The sequence below is a fragment of the Lepisosteus oculatus genome, chromosome 7, assembly GCF_040954835.1.
Source record: "Lepisosteus oculatus isolate fLepOcu1 chromosome 7, fLepOcu1.hap2, whole genome shotgun sequence".
Taxonomy (NCBI): Eukaryota; Metazoa; Chordata; class Actinopteri; order Semionotiformes; family Lepisosteidae; genus Lepisosteus; species Lepisosteus oculatus.
The window spans coordinates 26,145,433-26,168,262 of NC_090702.1; the positions used below are offsets into that span (position 1 = coordinate 26,145,433).

The following is a 22,830-nucleotide window of genomic DNA, read 5'->3' on the forward strand; positions in this document are numbered from 1 at the left end:
CCAACCAAGGTTTCAAATCACATATGACTTGACCCAAAGATCACCGATCACTCGGAAAACAAACCAACTTCGACAAAATCTTGACAATTACTGAAACATTGGTAGGATATGAAACAACTAACAGTCTAGTACCAGTCTTTTCTGCCTTTTTCTATCTCCATGTACAGTAAATTCCAACTAAAGGTTCAACAATATGTCTGCAAGAAACCATTATTCTTTTATTTTTTATAGCTACTAGATTTGCTTTTGTTCAATTTTTACCTTCAAAAACTATTAATTACAGTTAAACCTGCTTAATATCATTCACATTAATGTCAACATCTACTTTTTATTAAGAAATTGAAATTGCCCAGCTCCAGTTCAGAGGTCAATGGAATCCTAACTCCTGATAATATCAGTTTGATTGCTGTCAGACTCCTATTAATAGCAATCTCATTTATCAGCATAATTGATTTCCAGCCTCCTATCACTTCAGACTGATGCTGTATATTTCACTTTTGGGACAACCTGTACATTTCCGCCAGTTAGTAATCTTGGAAACTTAACATATCTAGCATGAGTCCTCAGGTTGCAATAAAGTAGCACTTTTTACTTACATTTTTCTTTACACCCGAAATGCTCTTAATAACAAAACAATTAGTAGCACAGTTCTTAAATCCTTGGACCAAACTTACATCACTAAGAAAAGCATTTAGCACGATTACCAAGTCAGAACAAAACAATATTTGAATGGCAATAATTTTTCCTTTTCAGCATTATTGCTAGTTTATTATGGGGTTTATTATGGGGTCTAAAGCTCAATATTTAACCAGTCATGATTATATTATTCAAGTACTGAGACTAATCAAAATTATTAAATAGTTTTAAGAAGAAGACACTACTATAGCATTTGCTGATCGAATCATTAAGGCAAGTCCATCTTCAAAGACAAGGTTCTTTTTCAATTAAATAACCTGCAAGTAATATATTCAAAAAGAACAAGTGGAGTTTTTTTTTCCATGCTGAAAAGAGTCTGATTATTAATTCTGATTATTGAATTTCTATTTATTTACCAAGTACAACTTGGTCAATAATAGGTCAACTGATTTGTTCGTTCAGCATTTGACTGGAAAGTGTTACAATTGTTGAAGTACAATTTCACAGCAGAAATGCATTTTTTTTTACTTGAAGAAATCCAGGTGTCTCATCTGAGGTGTGAAAAAAAATTCTAGACGAAGACTAAACAAATGTTTAATTAAGGTTTTTGTAATGTGTCAATAAGAAAGGATTCCTAGCTAACCTGACTAATAAAAGAGAAGTCAAACTAAATTTGCTAAATAAATAGCAAATGTTTCAGAACTGCAACTTGAACTGCAGCTTAAAAACTGGAAGAGTTTAGGATCACACCCAAAAGAAAATCTGTAGTGATCTGACTCTTCATGCATGGAGCTCCTCATTAATGTTTGAAGTTGGAGCCTTGAAATCTCTAGTTACCCTGTGCTCTCCGAGTTGAGCTTTCTCTGTGTGCTGATTATGCACGGAAGAAACATCATCTGGTAATCTGCTGACCAAGGATTTCTACAGCCAGCATAGGTGAACTGGTTAACCAGCGTAGTGTGCTGCTAGAAGACATTTTGTCAAGCAAGTTTTTAAATTGAATGAGATATTTCATTCTGTGAGCACTAACAACCTTCCCCCACCTCTGTGGCCTTTTACTCAAGGGAACAGCAAATAAGTGCTCAGTAGCACTTTGTTGCTATAACCAGCTTTATGTAGTTTCACTGAGCAAAAAAATGTGCAGGTGGAACTACAGATAACGGCCAACTTATTTGGCTTTTCCCCCCCACAAAATCAATGAACAGATTGAGCACAAACTGAATATTAGCAGTGCTTGTTCACTGCTAATGGAATGAAGTGGAATGGAGAAAGATTATTGCTTGAAACAGCCAGTGAGAACTTAGAGTTCAGTTAATAAACTAATGACTTGTTTAAAAAATGTAAACAGATATTTTATTCTCTAAAACAGATACCAAAACCCTGAAGACACTTGCGCTTGAGAGGTTGTCCTTGCAAATATGATGTGTACGCACAATGTGGACAGGGTGGACAGTTTTAATCACATTACAATGATGCCACAGCTCACTTAAGGAGATGATATAACTATGGAAATGTTGCTGCCAAGAAACGGCAACAATGCAAAGACACAAAAGAACTGAAGAGTCCTCCACCCATTATTGCTATGTTTCAGCAGCACTACTAGAGCAACAACAATCTCTTTCCCACATGAGCAAATATCCATGAACAATTTCTTCATCATTTTTGGTTACAGCTCATGCACTGGCCTGTTGTACCATCAGAACTTAGCCCACACAACAACACCTTTTAGAACAATTTGGTGCTCATGTGCATCAACTTCATGCACTCAATTACTACATGTGAATTGGACAAAGACTAAGTCAAAAACCTTAAACGTAAAATCACAACCAACTTTACAAAACAAATCTTGAACAGGGCTCCACATTTCTACAATGCTTCAGAATATTTTAAATATTTTCTCTGGTAGAAAAAAACACAAATTAAAAAGTTTTCTTAGTTTGTGTGTTTCATACATCCGTCATCAAAATCCTTTTAATAGGAGAAGATCATGTCATGTGATGATAATAAAGTACACAATGATTACAATTTGCTTAAACTGGTGACCCATCTCAATCAGGCATAGTAAGATGCATGAATATCAGCAAACTTGAAAGCTTCGTCGACATTGATTTTTAACTTGGAGTAAGAGCTAAAAAAAATGGCAGAGTTTGTGCGTCTATGTTGCCTTTTTCAAGCAACCCTCCTGTTCACTAGAGCAGTACTGAGTGTAAAAAGGTAAAAGCCTTTTAAGCAGTGTATAATGGTGAATGAATTATTGTATATATTCTTTTGAAATAATTCAATGATCCTTTGTATTAGTCTTTGTGTATTTTACTTTTTTGTCAAATTTAAGTTATTGTTATTGTTGTTGCTGCTAGTGGTGCTTTATCAAAAACCTCATTTAGAAAAAAAGTAAAAAGTTCATTAGCATTAGACAGCTATAAACTACACACACAGATCAGTAGAGAATAAGTATTAAGATGTCAAGTGGCCAGAGGATCTTTAAGAGTCATATGTGGCTGAAAGGAATGAGCAAAGGAAGAAAGAACAAAATAAAAATGGGAAAATAAATGACTTTGTGCTACTCAATGTACATATGGCTTCTCCTGAGCTGGTATGTAATAAAATGTGTTGCTAAGATACATGCTACTAAGGAAGTTCATTAAAGGAAGCTTTGAACAAAGCTGCCAGGTTTCTCTTCCTTTTAAAGACCACTATCATTTGGTGCTGTCCCTTGTGCTCATAATTAGATTCCTCTATGTACGATGTGGCACTCCATCCAATTGACTAATAAAACACAAAAGTCCTTCTCCTGGGGCTCGAGTCATGTTTTTAATTTTCCATGTCTCTAAATAAATTTGATGATTCAGGTTTTTGTCCACATTCTAATAGATCACTCCATTGTGCCACATATTTTTATTTTATTGTAGCAGTTAGGTTTTCATCCCTTAAATCATCTTAGTTCCATGTCAACAATTATTGTCCTATATTTTAAGATGTAGCGATAAAAATATTTCAAAATATCTAATTCTGTGTTTTACAGTATGTGAGGCATTCACGCAAATAAAGTATCAGCATTTTGAAACAATACAACTGTCTTTGCTCCAGTCAGTGTAAAAATATGCAACTCTAAACACAGAAATATAGTAATTTTGAGGTAACTTTATAACATAACTTTAAGGTGATTATTAAAGTCCCTTAAGAGGACATTAGAGAGACTCAGATTAACTATATAGAAAAGTATTTTACAACTAAGATAAAACAGATCTGAAATATTTTGTGTGAAAAAAAAATATTTGGAATTATTCCCTTTCAATACGCCTCTGTGTCTGTTACTGCTTTACTCATAAATAGAAGAGGAACAGCTGACAGAGGAGGAGACAGACTTGGACCACCTCACCTCTCATTAGAAGAAACAGAAAATACAAAATTAACTGGTTATCAAGCACAAAACATACTGAGAATTTCTTTGAAAGTAAAAATCTTGCTCACTGATTACTGTCCACATGGAGAATAAGTACTTTTCCATGTAGTCCTCGTCCCTGCTAAGGAAACATTCACATGGCCACAACTTCAAAAGACAAAAATCTATTTGTCGAGAAAACCATTGAGCAGTTCCAGGTAACCTACCTGGCTGGCCTAAAGAAACCTTAATCCTCTGCATTCACTTACTAATACAAACACATTTTCTACCCCTAAAAGAAAAAAAATACTGTAATATACAAAATAATATACTTCTTACATAAAATATTCATTGTGACTTATATGCGATAAGTAAATCTTTTGTACAAAAGGAGCCCTTAGGTCCCAATTTAAGCTACTGTACTATACTCCATGATTCCACATTATATTCACTGAGCGGAAGTCCTATGCTGCTGATGTTAAGAAAAAACATTTTTCCAAAGCATCACATTGTCTGAAAAAAAAAACAGAAATCGTGAAACTCTCTTGGTTTTTTCCCCAGTTTCATTGGTTACTATTTTTATGACTGCATTTATCTGCTAATGCATCAGTTAATCTATAGCACCAAACTGTTAAACACAAAAACACCCTGTTATTATTACCATCATCGCTAGGAACAGAAGGAAAGGGAAGCCAACACGAAGAAGAAAAACAACTGTGCTTTCCAGGACACCATTTCCTTATGATGTTAGAAAAAGCTCTTTGCTTACAGTTTTCCGCTGGCTGCCAGGCACTGTAGTTCGAATCAAGCTACATCAGCACTTCTGCATGACACTCTGGAAATTGCTACTGTACAACTATAACTAGCCATTAGAAGAAATTAAGCGAAAGGTTAAGGAGTATCGTTTTTTATCATAACAACATATTGTCGTTTTACTATAATTCAATAACTTGAAAAATATCCTGAAGAGCTCAAAGAAAAATATTTTGCAACAAAACCGATTTCATTTTTAAAACCATGGCCTGCGTTAAAGCAAACCTTCAGCCCTTCCCCCGATGCTAAATTACAAAACCAGTACTTGACGACAGCGGCTGATTTCTTCTGTCTGTCCAGGGGAAGACTGCCGTTAAACACTGACTTTGTCGTTCTTTCTTGCAAGCCAACAAATCTTTCCAATGGGTTTGCTCATTTCATGTGAGCAATTTGGGACTAACACTATATAGTTGGTTTTTGGTGTCTTTGTTGTTTTGCAAGTTTTGTAATTACCGAGCAATGCAAAGCAAAGAGACAATGGTTCATTACTTTAAATGAAGTTTTTGCCTCTTCATATTAAAACTACAATATGCAGTAAACTTCCCTCCACGTGAGGCCTAAATGGACAAAGCAAGAGAAAAGTGTGTCTGCTCGCCTCTCATCCTCCATCTCAGTTCTAGGCCTTGAAATCAGGACATTAGAAGCTGCACTTAGTTGGTGATGCTTGTCTGTGCCTCCTTTGCTGCACAAAACCTCACCTCTGGCCAGTGGCAAGCTGTTTAGCACAGGCAGTGTGCCTCAGTTCGACAATAAGCAAATCAGTTGCACACAGAAAGCACAGCAGCTTGATGAATCCACAGCAAGGAGCTCTGGTGAAGCCTGAAAAATATGGACCACATAACGATACCTAGGTCCACACAAAGGCAGCGACTGCACACCACTCAGCAGGCTTGAAAAAACATATCAATAGGTACAGCTGAGGCAAAGTCTTCAGTGACCATTTCCCATACCACAGGGGACCACACATCTCCCGTGAATGAGCGACTCTCTTCATTGAAGCATTTCCATCAGTCCCAAAACAAAGCACCAAAACACTAGACAGTTTCAGTGAAGTTCTACAGGGCGAGCAGCCAGAGGAGAAAAAGAAAAATGAGTTCTGGAGACATCACTTATTTTCCATTTACAGATGAAGCAATATTAAAAGACACATCATTTAAAAAGTGGGTCCAATTTTATCTTCTACCGCCACTGTATCAGATCCCTTCAATAAAGTGGCACCGCTTTTCACTTCATGCAAAGTTCCACAATTTTCTTCTGCCTATTTTGCTTTGTCTTGTTTTGCGATAATAAATGTCTAAAATACAGCTTGTAAATAAGATGCACTCAGTAACCAATAATGAGCTTTTAAAGGGTTATACCACACATTTCCTGCTCTTGCTGTTTGGGATTTTTACTATATCTGTGTGCTCTTGTAAAAACATCTAGATACACAATTACCTACTGAATTAATACAACTGAATATCAAAATCTCACACAAAGCTTTAGAATAAAAAAAGATAATGTTTTATATTACTATGATACATGTTTACATATGAATACTCTTGCACCCATTCATTTTTCAGGAGAACATCAATCAAACTATAGACTACATCACAACGGAAAGAACTATAATTCAAAAGCACATCGTAGAAATGTGTTCTAGATTCTATTTATCTATATCTAAAGAATTCACATTTCTGAAAACACTTTATTACAATCAGAAATGGCAATGATAAAGTTGAATATAACTGTTTAATGAGGGTAATAAAGTCTTTGTGAACTAAACAGTACGACAAAACAATGGGACAGACGAACCTTCAACAACAACAGCTGTTCAGTTCTATTGTTTTGTTTCTCGTGGCCAAATTTAGAAGACTGAAAAGAAATTAGACTCAGTACACAACATGTTCAAGACAGAATCCTGAGCATGCATGTGTATATGCAGATGTAAAAACAGATAATTCTAAGAAAGTTTCAAATAACTGAATATATGAAGAGCGACAACAAAATGGGGCAGCCTTTACAATTAATCCTTTGCTTGAAAGACAAATATATGTTAGCAAAACTTTCTAAACCTTGAGGATAATCATCTCAGCCAGCCTTTCTAATGAGGCATCATGGGATTACAGGACTTAATAGGAAGCTTGCTTGGTGATGAAATACACAGTCAATTACAATCAGTTTTACAGTACTGACAGCAGGTGTCTTAACTGCCTGTAAAATCAAAAGGCAATGTTTAATGAAGGTTAACCTCAACATTTGGAGGACTTCTTCAGCTTGAATCATTACTAGTTTACACCAAGAAAGTCTTTCAAGATGAGGGCAAAGAATATACTACTATATCTGTACACAGTCCAAACACTGCTGCACCTCATGAGCTGGACTCCTGCAGGCTTTACAGGTATTTTTCAACTAGCTGAAGATTCAGACCTAACATAAAACATGGGATTGTATTTCTTATTCAAATAATTCGCTCACTTAAGCTATGGAGGTTGGGGTGAATGAAAATATTCAGGTTTCTTGTGCACTCCTAGATTGCAGCTGCTCATAACTGCCCTTTCTCATCACATTGTGCTGGACTGTGACAGAGTTCTCTCCTCAGAAGCAAACTATCAGTTAATCAGAATGCAGGTAGTATGCATTTGTAAAATAAGGAACAGGGTGTTTATTATTTGTGCTTCACTCATGATGGTTGCAGGTGAGTCCCCTTTCTTGCCTATCAATGGAAAAGTTCATTCTGACCAAACTTTTGAACAGCAAAAAAGTTGTCAAGCAACAGAAACCAACACCAAAAATCTGAAGGCCTGGTTATAAACTGTTTTATGAATCCCAAGCACCTCAAAACAACTTCAGCAGCACATACTGAAACTACTTAACTCATTCACTAATTTTTTTAATGGATTTTGATGCTGTTTTTATTTTGTTGTTGTTTGGGCATCACTAAATCCTTGAAGCACTTTAACAACACCTAAAATATCATGTGAGGCATCTGGTATTTGCTGGTAGTGGCCAGGTGGAAATTGTGGGCCAAAATCTGAAAAAAGGCAGAGCCATCTTAATTATTTTACATCAAGACAACAGGGTAGGCTTTACCCAAACTAAAGAAGGATGTCTGAAAATAACTGTAATATAAATTGGAACTTTCTTCTCCTACATTTGAGATGCCAAATCTATACCAAAAGGGAAAGTAATAGGCATCTGCATTATATCATCTGTTAATATTATTAGAAGGATTATAAACAAGGGGGGGCTACTTGGTACTTCATAATTGATCCAAGGATCTCATCCAGCTGTTCCTTCAAAGACACCAGGATATCAACATCCATATAATGACTGAGCAGCTTGTTCCATACTCCCACAACTCTTTGGGTAAAGAAGTGCCTCCTGTTCTCAGTTTTAAACGCACTTCCATATGCAGAAGCTTATACGTGTGCCTTCTGCTTCATGTTTCACTGTTCATTCTGAAAAAAAGCCCACTGGGCTCAAAATGAGTTGTAAATGTCTTTGTAAACAAATGAACAAAAGGCTTTAAACTTTTTTTGTGTTAAGCAAATCAAATGTTAGGTCCCCTTGGCATTTTCCTTCAAACTCCAGAAAACTGGCTGGTTTTCAAGAGACGTAAATGAATAATATTATAACATCAAAATAAAACTGGAAAAAAACATGTAATGAAAACAGAGCATTAAAAAAAGAAAGGATTTTAGAAAGCTAATGCTAATGTCTTTTTATTTTGTAGATACATAAATAATTTCAGAAACAAACATGATTCCAGAGCTTATTACCTTAGTTTCCTGTACTTAGCAAGCTATCTTCTAATACTAGAGACTTTTAAAATCTGTGAACTACAGAAAACTGAGAAAAAAAAGGAAAATATACAGGGATGGTGTGTATTTCGGGTAGCCATAAGACCTTTAAGCATTATGACACTAATATATATTTTAAGAGATGTGATATATAAACCTTTAAAAAAAGACATTGTGAGCTTGCCCTTACAAAGAAAGTGAAAATAAACAAAAAACCTGGGTACTGTCTCTACTTCAGACACTCTCAGTTCACCATCAGGCAGACTGAATGTATCCTAACTGCAGTGTAAAAACCCTGAAGTGTGCTGCCATCACAAAAACCTGGACTCACATGCCTTCGCCCTGTCAGAACCAGAGTTCAAATTCGAAGTGATGATTAAAGAACTCTTTTTCACAGATATGAACATTGCTTGAATAACTTTACAACACAAACGGCTCTCTTCAGCTTTGATCTTTAATCCTGGTCTACAAGCTGTAGTGCCTTTGAACTAGAATGCTGGTGTACCGCTTCTCAAAGGCATCCTCCAGAAATAAGTTATGGATGCCTTTGTTATTTCTCCGTGAGCTCCCTACTAGATGCTTGGCACCCACTACTTTGGCTATCTGAATTAACTGGTAGTGAGCCAAGAATTTTGCCGTGCCAGTGTTAAGAAAATAATAAGCTGCACCTGAATTGGTAGGTATCTTAAACTGGTTACCTATATGAAGTTTTCTGGGTCATCCATTTTAGAAACATGAAACCTGAGTAATTATGTTTGCATTTTATGTACCTTTTTATGATAATGCTTACTAAGAACAAACGCAGTACAAGCCTTCCCAGTAAACTTCCTTTTTAAAGAACTTGGCTTTTCAAAATGGTTAAGAGTAAAGTACACATATTACAGTTAACTGCTCCCATACTATCTACATTAGCCACTGCATGGCTGCACAGATTCCTCCACCCAGGATGCCCTGAATGTTCGTGAATCCATGTCTGCGTGATGTACGTGCCACAGGTAAACATGTTTAGGCAGCTGTTTGACCCTGTGGATGCATTTTTGTAAACAGATTCAAGTAAATCAGTCTTGACAGGATGCTGAATTGCTCCTGAGCAAAGACATATTCAGCTACTGGGTTATTCTGCATCTCTCTCCCTCTCGATCCCTCTCCATCTACGTGGATGTTTGACACAGGATCATTTTGTAACAAGCACAAAAAAAAAGTTATCGCGAGGCCATAAACACAGCAAGACAAACACAAATCACTTTACTGTTGTTTTTTCTATCTCAATGAGTAAATAAGTATGTTTATTTTCACCACCACGCTACTTGGTGAGCAGCTGGTCTAATTCAATAAGAGAGCTGTGTTAGTGAAGGCAGAATCCAGAGAGGTGATGTACTTAATCTGCTTACAGGGAGCCCAGACAAGACGACAACTTAATGAGGAAGATATGTGATTTACACTTTTGAAAGAGAAAGGAATCCGAGGAGTTCTTTGTACAAAAACGTCTTCTAAGAAAGAGAGGACAATGATTTTTAGCACAAATAATTAAAACTCTCCACTACATTAGATCGTGTAGGTACAGGGGTAAATGCAACGGTTCTATCCAGCCACCAAAATCTCTGGCCTTGTAACAGCGCAGTCAGTTATAAATAATAAAGTAAAAGAAGGGAAATCCAGCTCAAGAGAAAAACAACAGCTATAGAGCAATGGGGGAAGGAAAAAGCATATGAATTAAACACCAGATAGATGGTAGAAACACTAGATATAGCAGTAAAAATAATAAAAACTATTTCACCCACACAGCCATGGCCAAGCTCCTACAAAGGGATTAGGGAGTTTTGCATATCTCCCTACTTAGCAGAATATGTGTGTTTGCGGCATCCTAGATTAGACAACGTTGATAACTGTGACTAAAATATTTTCAGAGAAGCCTTTGAGGCCCCCAAGCTGAGAGGGGATAATGTAAACTGGTTTCATTGTGCAACGAGATAATTTACATTTTGTTCAAATATTTTTTCGCCACATTAATTTCCATGGTTATGGGCACTTTGTGTGAGTGTGCATTCTCATTATGAAAGTTTCTAAATGTAAAATGTCTTCACTACATTACATGGAGCATGACAATAATAATGCACAAACAAGCATTTTTATTTCTTCATACAGGTTCATTGCATGAATAATAATGATAATAATATAGAAACATCTCCAATCCCTACTAAGCAATTAGGCTAAATAAGTATTAAAATGTCTGACTATGTGTAAAGCAACATAAGATAACATAAATAGATATTACTTCTCAAAGTGGTAATGAACTAGAATGAAGTCTACTTTAATCCAACCAACATCTTCAGGTCCTGAAGGCAGATGCTCGAGTTAATGAAGCCACAATCCATCCATCCATTTTGATTCGTCCAATGCATGGTCAGGGAGAGCCAGAGCCTATCCCAGCAAGCAACGAGTGCAAGGCAGGATACACTCTAGATGGGATGCCAGTCTATCACAGGGCACACACAGACACGCTGACATGTCTGATGTGGACCAGTGATGATTTTCCCAAAAGCCACTTAACCTCACCACTCTGTGGGAGGAAACCTGTTGCACCTGGTGAAAATGCACACAAAGATGGAGGTAGCATACACATCCAGCACAGATAGCAGATTTACAACTAAACCACAACTGAACCCAGGGTCCCAGCACTGCGAGGCACCAATGCTAACCACTGCTCCATCATGTCGCTCCAAAGGAGCCACTGTGATATATCACCATTCACACTCCATCAGTGATGCTTGGCTCACAGCAATCCAAATGGACTCTTCTGGTCAGCAAGAAACCTTTCAGGCTTGTCTCTGTACACTTACATCTTGTTTGTTCACATATCACAATACTGTACCCTTGTGAGCTCATGTTCCAGATTTCTGCTAGCCATTCTGTGGCTGATTGACTGTCATACTGACAGTGATTTTTTTTTCCTTTTAGAAATGTTCTAAATGGATCTGGGTAACAACCTGGGCATATCTGTTTATTTGCACTTCGCAAAAACCAACACGCGTCACTTTTGGAATACCAAATGATGGAAAAGTGTTTGGACATGACCAAACACTTTTCCATCATTCCCCGCCTACTTTGTTCCATTAGGATTTAATTATTTTATTATTACACATTGTGGAACTAATATTCTTGATATGTACAGCCGATGTGTGATCTTTTTAAAGTTTTAAAGTTTGGGCTACATTGTTTCCTAACTGAATGTATGGCTTTAGTATGGTTTATACCAATGGAGAACGGACATTGTCTGTGACTTTAGGAATGTAAAAGAAAAAAAAAACTTTTTAGTTCACTGCCATGTCTAGGAAAGAAAATATTCAAATATGACATACAAATATATATTATAAATTCTTAGAATAATGCTTTCAGTACCATAATATCATCATTTTATTTTTTAACCAATGAACATAAAATAAGCACATTCTGTAGGCCAGAACTAATTAAGTATGGTTGCTTTGCCTTTAGTTTAGTCCTGGGCATAACTTGCCACAGTTTAGGAATCCAAACATTGAGGAACGACTTCATGCAAAATTACCTCATATGTCTTTCTTATTAAATTAATTTGCATTTGTAACACGTCCGGTTTTTTTTATACTGGCATCAGACACACTAAAGGAGCATTTGTTAAGCACAATAAGAAATCGATATAACACAAACACACACATATATAATGTATAAAATCTTCATGGCCTCGGGTGTCAGTGACCTCTGGCGCACAAATTTGAAGAGAATCGTTGTATCGTTGTAAACTCAACAGCTTGCTCTTCTGTGTAAATGCAAACGCACAGAAAGTAAAGGTCATATTTTGTTAAAAAAGGGACCTGATTTGGTTCTGCCCAATGATTAAACATCCCTGCGCTGTGCTGACTCGGGTTTTCTCTCCATCACCCCTCCCCTCCCCCTCATCCTCCAAAAACAGCATCAAAGCAATCAAAATGGTAATGTTCAGCATGAATGGGGCCCCATCCCCCACCATGAAACTCTGCAGACTTTTCTCCATGTTAGGAAGAAACCAACACCCCTTCTCTCACAAAATGGAAGCTTCCACTATCAAAGTGGAGTGCTTTACAAAAACAGCAGAGAAAATACCGTCCAAACACTGTCCCCCCTCGCAAAACCTTGAAAACTACGAAAAACAAAACCACATGTCAATCCCTGTGCCTGTCCCTGAAACGCCACTTCATTCAGTCTTAAAGACGTTTAATTGCTACTGAAAAAAATCAAGGCGCTGTTCCAAGTGCTGAAAACTGCATTCCAAAGGAAACGCGATCGATTAAACTTAGGGAAAGGCCAATGCATTACACTCGATATTCCAGGAAAATACTGATTCTCAACGCGTTTGTATTTTTTAAGTATGTTTTACTTATGTCTTTGTCGCCCCGTGCCTTCGCTAAGCTAACTTTATTAATTCAGCAGGCAGGGCAAACTAAGCGAGTGACTGCTGTGTGAGTATTGTGACTTCAGCCTTCAATGGCATCTGTTCGTGGTGCTGAAAAATAGCTCCTCTTGTACAGAGCGGTAACGCTTATTATTACCGGCCACTCTCAGCTGGTTTTAGGGAACATTATTTACGTCTCTTGAAAGATAACGTTTGGGTATCGTTAGTATTAAAAATAAAGTTAATCTTGTGCACCGAATGATAGGAGATTATAAAAAGTGAAAGTGTGCAAGGGAAGTCGAATCAAATGCTAACACGTCAGATGTGACCAAGAAGAAATAATATCTAAAGACTATAAAGTAATCAATAAAGTCCAGTTAGATACGCAAAATAAAACATTATTGCAAGTCTACTAAATAACTCTTCTCTTTCATTTTCTCACTGTGTTTTGTATGTATAAGTGGAAGCAGGTTATTGGAAGACCCTTCCTTTCGCACACTCTAGAAACATGTCGACCTACTCAAAATGGACGCTAAATTTTTCAACATTTCATGTTACACAACTTAAGAGTGGAGCAAAACAAAATCACAATATCGACAAAAGACTTATTGAACGCTGTTAGCAAAGTAATTTGGATTATGAATACATTCGATTACTTTTTACGTGTATAAAATACCATTCGTATCTAACTTAACGGTGTAGTACAACGTTACACCGTGACATTAAAAATAAAGACATTTTGGCAAAATAAAACCCCTACATATTCAATCTTACTTGTTTCTCGCTAAGAGCTGTTATTCTTGTTTGCCTTTCGTGGAGTTGTTTCTTAAGCTCTCCGTTCTAAAAAGAAACAAAAAGCCCCACCGTCAGTCTATTAAAAACAGTTGAAAAACAAAACAAAGCATGCCAGTGGTGATCAAAAAACTTGAATTACTACGATGCGGATTTCTGCAAAGTCACATTAAGGACAAAGCACGGAAACCACTACTGAGTTTAATAGGGAAATAAGCTAAAAAAAAAGATGCCTGCTGATAAAGTTTTTCACTCACTCCGAATACAACTGCCCTATTCAAAAAAGCAATAACGATACTTTAGGAATTTACATTTACCTGTGGGTCCTGCTTCATCTGTGCAACTAGTTTCTAAAGAGAAAAGGCATAAAACAAGAATTACAAAAGTATTTCAAGTTAGTATATAAGGGAGGAACAAAGCGCCGAGGATACACTGCGAGTCAGTTTTCTTGCAGCTCATAAATATTCAAGTCTCGTCCTAATCTCTACACAGAACCACCGCATTATTACTCCAAATCCTTGTTGCTCTAAAAAGACTCACGAAATTCCCAAACAACTCTAAAAAGTGCAAAAACCTTTCCTCCTTAAACGGTATGTTCTGCCCATTACTCGACATTAGATCAAAACAATAAAGATTACACACTTATTTGCTAAGAATGTAAACCTCTCACGTTTGATCCCATCCGATCATTTTTCCTCTCGCTCTCATTCGTTCAAAAGACCAATAAGGATGCAATAATAAGATTTTTTTGTATACCTGATGACACTGGATTTCCACTTTCAACGCCTCTTGCAGGCCCTGTAGTTCCATGTTGTGACTTTCAAAGCACTTTTCTTGCACTTTCGAAGCAATCGCGACGAAGTTTCCAAAAATAAGGAAATTTTAAAAAGCGACAATAACAATCGAAAGAAGAACTACTCAGTCTGCAAAGCAAGTTCTTGCCTCTTTACTGGGAATAGGACTCATCACTCACTTTACGCCACTGTGTAAAGTCTTCCAAAGACGGCGCAAACACTTCAGCACTTGGACAGATCCACTTCTAAAATATCCTCGCGGTGTTGTGCCCAATTCGGGAGATCATTATTGTCCTCTTTCTGTAATTTTAAGTTGTAATTGGCGGACTATATTTTGTCCGAGTCCGCGGCTTGATTTCACTTTGCCTCGGGAAAAGTTGCGCTTCGGCTGTCAATGCTAATTCGAAAGTTCCCGGATGGAGCAGTGAAAGAAGAACAGAACTCTCCCCTTGTCTGTCTTTCTCTCTCTGCCTCTCACAAACATACACATGCACACGCTCAGTCATGCGCACTCTCCGAAATCTACACAGGCAGCTAATAATATTCCCAGCGAAACTATTTAAAAAACTCTGAGGGTGTTCAGATGCTTTCCATTATTTGTTGTTGGTTTTTTTTTTACAAAGAAGAAAAAAAACTAACCGATTAAATAAAAGACCTCAGCTACAGTCTTTCAAGATGTCTTCCGTCAAAGACTTTGATTTTCAGTTTACTGCCAGTCTGTGTTTTGATGTGGGAGAGATGGAAGTGATCTTTTCATGGGTTTTGCAGATACGTAGGTGATTGCTGGTGGTATTAGTAACGCATGTTGTTCTGATAGAAAAGGTTAAGGAAAAACAATAACTGTTCTGCAGACAAGCCTTGTTATTAGCAGTAGTGTGGAGTACTGACTGGGAGGCTCTGCTAGAGAGGTGGTGAGTTCCAGGAGTGGCATTGTTCTTTTAACCTTCAGCAAGGTACTTTGTTGAGACTGGTTCAATATAATTCCCAGCTGCATACAGTATATGGGCCCTGTAAATTGCTCTAGTTTGAAGCATAAGTCACTTTAATAACAAAAATAATGGATGGTCACTGTGTTGTGATTGAGCTGCATTTTTAGTAAATCAGTCATGTTTTGCTCTCCTGGCCTATTAGGAATTTAAACAAAATAACAATCCTTTGATATAGTTAAAAGTGCCTCCTTTGTAAAAAAAATACAATATAACAGCTAAGATTTCAAAAACAGACACACATTGAAGCAAAAATAAAATAAAGTGATGCAAAGGCAATGTTTGCTAACATCATTGTGTTAGGAAAACCTATAATTATTTTGCTCATTGTTCCCTCAAGGAAACAGTTCACACTCACACACAAGCAACTTCTGTTATTCTAAATGAACTACTGCACTGTGGTTAGCCAATGATCTTACAAAGTTAAGTTTCTGAAAAGAGTGGAGACAAAGGCTGTGCAGAACCAATTGAATTAAACTGGAGATGTCTTCAGTGTTAATTTTTTTGGGGGGAGGGGTAGAGGATCTGATATTTTACCTAACTGGAATTCAGAGTTTATACTGCAGAGAATGGCAAAAAGTCAAGGCCATCATATTTTTTTTAATAATAACATTGTATCCTATGTTCACTTTCTGATAGTACACACTTAGTCACAACTAATAGGAGTAAAAAATATTTTAAGTTTATATAAGTATTTGAAGATAAATTAATGACGGGTTTATGTCCCTTGGCAAAAAAGTTAAACAGCAAAGTACAAAAATATTAAAATTGGACTATTAACAACATGAATGTACACAAAGAACATGAATTACAAATTCTAAAAGTTTTTTATCAGATTTGTATCATGCTTTCTGTTTGTTTTTTGCATTTAGAAAAAAATATAACATTGATAGTGGCTGCACATATTTAAAATGTATTGTTTTATGGATTGTTTTGCTCCAGTTCTTCATCACATGAAACATGATTTATGATTGTACCAGCAAACCATGTCATTGTACATTCAAACATGCCATTTTATTATTATAAAGCAGGTACTCCAAACAAAGTATACGAATGCAGATACAAATATCACCATAAGTGAGGAAAAGTGTAATATTAGGTTGAGAGCACTGTGGCATAAAGCAGCCACAGTCTTTTTCCACTTAGAAAAGACCAGTTCTTAGAACATAAGACCAGTCACAAATGAGAGCTCATCTGGCCCACCTACACCTTTTGTCTGTATCTAAATGTTCAGAGGATCTCATCCAGCCATTTCTTGAAAGATTGTCAGGGTATCAGATTTGACTGCATGGATGGGCATTTTTTTTTATATTTTTGCACTGTTTATTTTTAACTTTTGTAAAGAAGTGCTACATTCTAAGGGTTTGGAATATGGAATGTGGCTTTGTTCACAAATAAGTCCTTCCAGTCATGCATTTTACAAGCAGACATCAGACAAACTATCACTGCAACTGTAGTGATGAGCCAGAAAACAGGCTTGAACATACTATACCATGATAAGGCTTTACAGGTAATAAAGCTAATAGATTAATGTTAAGGTAAGATGCTTTGTGAAGAAACAGAAAATATCTTTCTGAGCTGTATTACCTATTGACTATATTATGTATTTAATACATTAAATCTAGGTTCCCAGTAAAACCAAGTGTTAAATACACTAATACATTAAAACATTTTACCAATAAAATTTTTAATAAAGATTACAAAAAGGATGAAAGATGGGATGGAACACACAAGAAATCTTTCATTATATAAATTAATATTTTAAAAAATTTAAATTAATATTTTTCTTCTAACCTTAATGCTTTTTTCCACAGGAAATCCACTTCATACGATTAAGTATAGTGGTTCCATTCATGATCAGTAATTAATAAGAGACTGTGACCAGTGTATCCTTTCTTCAGCTATGACTCATTCTCTTTAAATTAAGTTATTTCTTTGTATTCATTCAGTTTGACTTCCAGCTTACAGAACATTTTTTTTCTGTAGTCTTTAATAATCATCTTCTTTTTTACTATTTTAAAATAAATACATACACACATTATATGGTGCAGTTGTCTCACAGATCATGTTTAGAACTGATGTTTGATTACCTATGTTAATTTAGACAAACTATTCCAGACCCAAGCCTAATTTGTGTCTGTGGAAGCAGACTGTTATATTTCCTATAGATTAAACTACTTCATAAATTTATATTTTTGCACTATCTGTGATGACACAAAGGCATTTAGCTTTACCATGTACATTTAACAGAGAATTATGGTGGTGTCAAGGCATTAAAAGGATCATTTGTATAGGAATATGATTCAGTATACAGTATAAATTTAATTAATTGAGACAATGTAGGTCTTCTTTAACTAACTGAAGAGTTAAGAGTAATTTAAACAAGCAGACATAGTGGATATGTGTACAGAGTGGATTATGTCTAGATTAATGGATTATATATACAGGTATATTTAGTTTTCCAGAAGGAATTCCATTAAGTTCTTTGTAAACAATTAATTCTCAAAATACAGACAGTAGACATTCAAGGTAATGCATGCACTTGGATTCTATAGTTCAGATGGGTAGCTGCATCAGCATACGTAGTCTGCAAAGGAAGAAGTAATAGGTTTATTCCAAGCTGAAAAGAGAAGAGAGAAACATAACGTTAAGTTTTCTCTCTTCTCTTTTCAGCATGGAATAAACCTATTACTTCTTCACTTGGATTATGAAATGGTTAGGAGATAGGAAGCAGAGAGCAAAGGTAAGGGGAAAATAGTCAATCTGAGGTGATGTAATTAGTGGTGTGCCCCAGAGAACTGTATTAGAACCCCTTTTGATTTGATATCAACGGTCTAGGTTCTGGTATAGCTAGTAAATGTGTCTGGTTAGAAGATAATACCAAATTACAAGGATTAGCAAACGCTGTCAAATCTGAAAAAGACTTAAACTATATTCATGACTAGGCCAACGTCTGTCAGATGTAGACAAATGTAGGCTGTTGCCTGCAGGTTCTTAAGTATAAAATGGGAAAGATGAAACTTGAAGAAGCGACTTATGAAAAAGATTAAGACACATCATTTTCATATTCTAGACACAGTGGGGAAGCAAAGCGAAAAGGCAAAAACAGAATATTTCAACACATTAAAAGTGAAGAATTCAAATCGAGGAAAGTGATTAGTACAATGCTCTAGTAAGATTTCAGAATAGTATGTCCAACTGTGGTGACAAAGAGGCACGAAAATAAATTGCTGCTCTGAATTAGTTCAGAGAGGAGCAACAAAATGCATTCCCTCAAAGACCTAAAGAGATGTAAAATAGTTACTGTCAAACAGCCTGCATTTGCAATTGTTACACTAGCTTTCAAAGTACAATTTGCTTAAAATAGTATTTTAGTTCTACTTGTAATGATTTCTTAGTTCAAAAGTGATTTCCATTAACCCTAAACCCCTTCTGAACCGAGTTTATCTGTCATAGTATTTTTTCAGTTTACTCAGCCTACAGTAATGTTTATACAATGCCCGTGCTTGTTACATCCTACAAGGTTAATCTTTTTTGTCATTATACAACGAAATGCATTCATAATCATTTCAGCATAAGGGTACTCAATGTGCTCATTACATATTTAAGTGCGAAACCAACAATATGTGTATTGCTAAATAATAACACAATATGACGACTAACCAAATAAAATCCCAGGCAGTCCCAGGCAATTGGAATTTCTTTTTTGTATAAGATAAATCATTTTTTTATCTGATCCCTGACCCTGTGCTCAAGGATTTGTCTTTTCCTCACACAAGTGCACAAGCCAAATAACTATTGGAGATCATTTGATGCGCTGCCTGAGAGTGCCTGCACTGCCGCCCAATCAGGAGTTCGGGACGGCTGCACGTGCCGCCAGACCAACAGCAGTAGTAGAGAGGCGCAGCCAATCGGCGCCAGGGAGGGGGTGGGACGTAAGAAGATGTGCGTGGAGAGTTGATGTGAGACAGAGGGATTTGTTCCAACCTTTTAATAGGAAAAAGAGGATCATTTTCTTGACGTATTTTGCCCACCACTAAAAAGATCAACAATAAAGCCGTCCTTCAGAGGTTTACAATTGAAACTACCAGTAGGCATTGCTGAATCATGTCGATTGCTTCCAAAAATATATTTCACTCTTGACAAAAGATGTGCTAACGTGGCTTGTAAAAAAAAAATACCAAGCTGCCATAACGTGTAATAAACTGACCCTAGGAGGTGGTATTTGCTGACAAATGAAAAAATAGGATTGTGATTTAGAACATTTAAGCAACTTAAAAAGTTGACATAATTATATTTTATTTCACAAATAACAACGTGAGCTGTGTTTAAAAACCAGGGCATAAACTCGTCCAGTTCTTTAACCTTAAGGCTACACTCCATTGGTCATATTAATGCAATGTGAAAACTCCCAAGGGATTTAATTTATCCAGGGTTCCCAGTGATTCGTTTATTTTTGAGAGAACAAACAATTAAAAAGAGGTCAAGACAATCCATCAACGGCTTATTGTTTACTTACCGACATCCAAAACATTCATAAAGTCGTGAATTGCGACGACTTTTAAAAGCACAGCTTTTAAGAGAAGGAAAGGACTCCCACCCTCCCCCATCTCAATATGGGTTTCCAGCTCTGTTGCTGGCGCCGCACTACATCAGCTGTTACTTTTGATTTCATGGCTCAGTGGTGAAACTCTTGAATCCTTCTCCGAAAATGACCATCAGTCTCTCTCTACTGCAGAATGCTTAGATATGGGATTGTAACGGCGACGGCGTCCGCAGAGGATCATGAGAAAAAAGGGGAAAAAAAGTAGGAGTGCGAATTGGAAATGTTGATCCTTTCGATGGCTTTCATATAGAAACAAATCTAAACCGAATCAGATATGTGAAGTCGTCTGGAATGCTTTCATGGAGTAAATAAAGAAAATATGTTACATGTTTGTAATTAATTTCGCTATTATCGTTACTCTAACGATGTGTATTTTTATACACAAATGCAGATATCTGTTACGTTAATTTATGTCACCATCCGTTTTCTTTCTCGGATGTAAATACATCCGGATATGTATGGGAACACCAGCTAGTTTTGTTTTCTTCTTCTTTGAAGCTTGAAACAATGTAATAAAATGTGGATGTTTGCCAGTTCGGCAGAGTTGCAATTGCATCGTGTGGCAAAGTGGACCAACTGTATTTAGTTTACACAATTCCCAGATAAGTAAAACACTCGTCCAAAGATTCAAAACTAATTTGTAAATGTTATGATAAGAGAAAAAAAAACATTGCTGCTACATTGCTTTTTTATATCGTGCATTTCACTTAGACGTCCTCGGGGCCAAATGACTAAGATCAAAATAGAGCAACGTTTTAATGCGTAAATAACTCTGTAACAGTTGTACTGTATTTACTAGTATGATACAAAACAGCTTCCAGATAAAGTGTCAGACTTGAGTTTTACATGGCGTAGAGATAAAGCCTCAGAAAATTAGGATGTCATCCTTTCACAGGGGCCATGCAAATCTTTCTCTGTATCTCTCCAATTTCGGTGCAAGTGCTTCTAAAACCTGGCTTAGGGATACATTCTGAAGACGTCATATAACTAAAAGATATATTACTGTTGCATTCAGCCCCAGGTTAATGTTTTTAACCATTCTTCTATAAATGCTCAGTTCTTTTCCCCCTTTCCCCTGTATAAGATGAGGGGAAAGACACCTTGGAAATTTTTAACACTTCGGGTGTTAATGCTACGCTTGCTCCCATTCTCCCTCAACAACTCCAAGTGACTAGCACCCACTTTCTAATTGTTTATGGCAATCAGCTCCTGTGAGTTTGTAACCCTGCTGTCCTGCCTTTTCCTTCTATATATAAAGAAAAAAATTTTGAGTTCTACATTGGTGTCAGAAGTGGGAATCTCATCACCTCTGTTCTGAGAAGCTCATGGGAGACAGATTAAAGATGGATAAACCCAGCTGTGACATTTTAGTGGATGGGTTAGGCGGGGCGTGGATGCTCATCTGGGAGAATATATGCCTCTGATGGGTTTGTAGCTGTCAGCATTCCCAAACTGAGTCCGAACAGTAGGCTACTCCAATTGACAGTGAGGTGAGGTAGGACTGTGATAGCAGAGCTTATTTAAGATTTCCAACTAAGCCCAATTTGAGAAAAAACAAGAAGCAGAAATATGGTGGCTGTTAGAGCCTTTGGACATAGAGAACCCCAGTTATTCTCGGGTTTAGTCACATGTGAATAATGCCAGTATTCTGACTGTGAGTGGCAGAGGGGCTGTTGCTGGAGCTCTTCCTAGAAGAAATGGCTGATTACGGTGGTGTTTCAGCAGCTTTCGATCACTGTTTTGGAAGCACAGACCCAGGCAAGAGCGATTTGAGCACCACATTTGGCAACTGAGAAGCTCTGAGTTTAGGCAGCAGACTGCTTCCTTGTGCATGTGGTTTACATCCAGCTTCCTGCCAAGGCCCAGCAAGTGCTGACCACTCATCGTGTCATTTACGGCCTAACCCATGATCCTTTTAGACACATCCTGTAGTCTGCCTGGCTGCCCCAGTGGACCAGTGGAAGCTGAGCTTCAAGAGGAACGTGGGGCTCTGGGCCCAATATAGAAACCTCACCTGCGCCTTAAGCAGCCCCATTGGAGAGTCCGCCCCACCTGATAGTACACAGCCCCCACTCTGTTCCCAGGTCACTGAGTGTGGAGGTGCAGCTTCACTCCCATCTCCCTGTCTTTGTAGAAGGTGTGTCATGCCAGGCACTGTTGGAGACGGTAGATGGTCCCCATCGTCCGCCCTGATTTGTTCCCACCAGGTGTCAAGCTAGAGAATGGGCACAGCTAGAAAAGAGGAGGTCCATGTGGCCCATGTGGATGGGTGGGCATCAGAAGCAATGGTGGTGGGTTGTCAGCACCAAGACAACCAGTCTGGGTGGCTCTTACACAAGAGACATGCATTCTAGCCAAGGACATGAGAGATAGGCCAACGTGGTAAAACTCAAACACAAATGTTTTCTCAGCACCATATATGTGTGTTGTACTTCTGAAGACACAGCATCAGAGTTCATCTTGAAACTAGCTAGATCCACACAATGGTGGGAGTTAAAGTTATTTTTAAGAGCTAGAATTTTTTAATAAGGGATTGCAGTGTTCAGTTCTTCAGTTAATTGTAATATGATTAGATGTTAAGTTATATTGTCATACATCTTTTTTTATTTTACATTGTGTTGGAACCCATTTCCA

At 37.1% G+C, this 22,830-nt stretch overlaps 1 protein-coding gene and 1 non-coding gene across 3 annotated transcripts in view; both read right to left on the bottom strand.

Annotated features, from left to right (window-relative positions):
• Positions 1-15,036, bottom strand: part of phf21b (PHD finger protein 21B) — a 108,173-nt gene extending 93,137 nt beyond the window's left edge. Inside the window, exons 1-3 of one of the 2 annotated variants that reach the window (XM_006633660.3) lie at positions 14,567-15,035; positions 14,128-14,160; positions 13,793-13,858 (exon numbers count right to left, since the gene is read on the bottom strand). In XM_006633660.3, the coding sequence (XP_006633723.1) occupies positions 13,793-13,858; positions 14,128-14,160; positions 14,567-14,620 (153 nt within the window). In that variant the 5' untranslated portion in view covers positions 14,621-15,035. Of the gene's footprint in view, positions 1-13,792; positions 13,859-14,127; positions 14,161-14,566 lie in introns of both variants that reach the window. The other variant, XM_015352990.2, reaches the window with a different exon arrangement.
• A 6,009-nt stretch (positions 15,037-21,045) lies between these two features.
• LOC138240854 (U6 spliceosomal RNA) lies at positions 21,046-21,148 on the bottom strand. The gene has a single exon (XR_011190136.1). It is a non-coding gene; the product is annotated as a U6 spliceosomal RNA (small nuclear RNA).
• Positions 21,149-22,830: the final 1,682 nt, after the last annotated feature.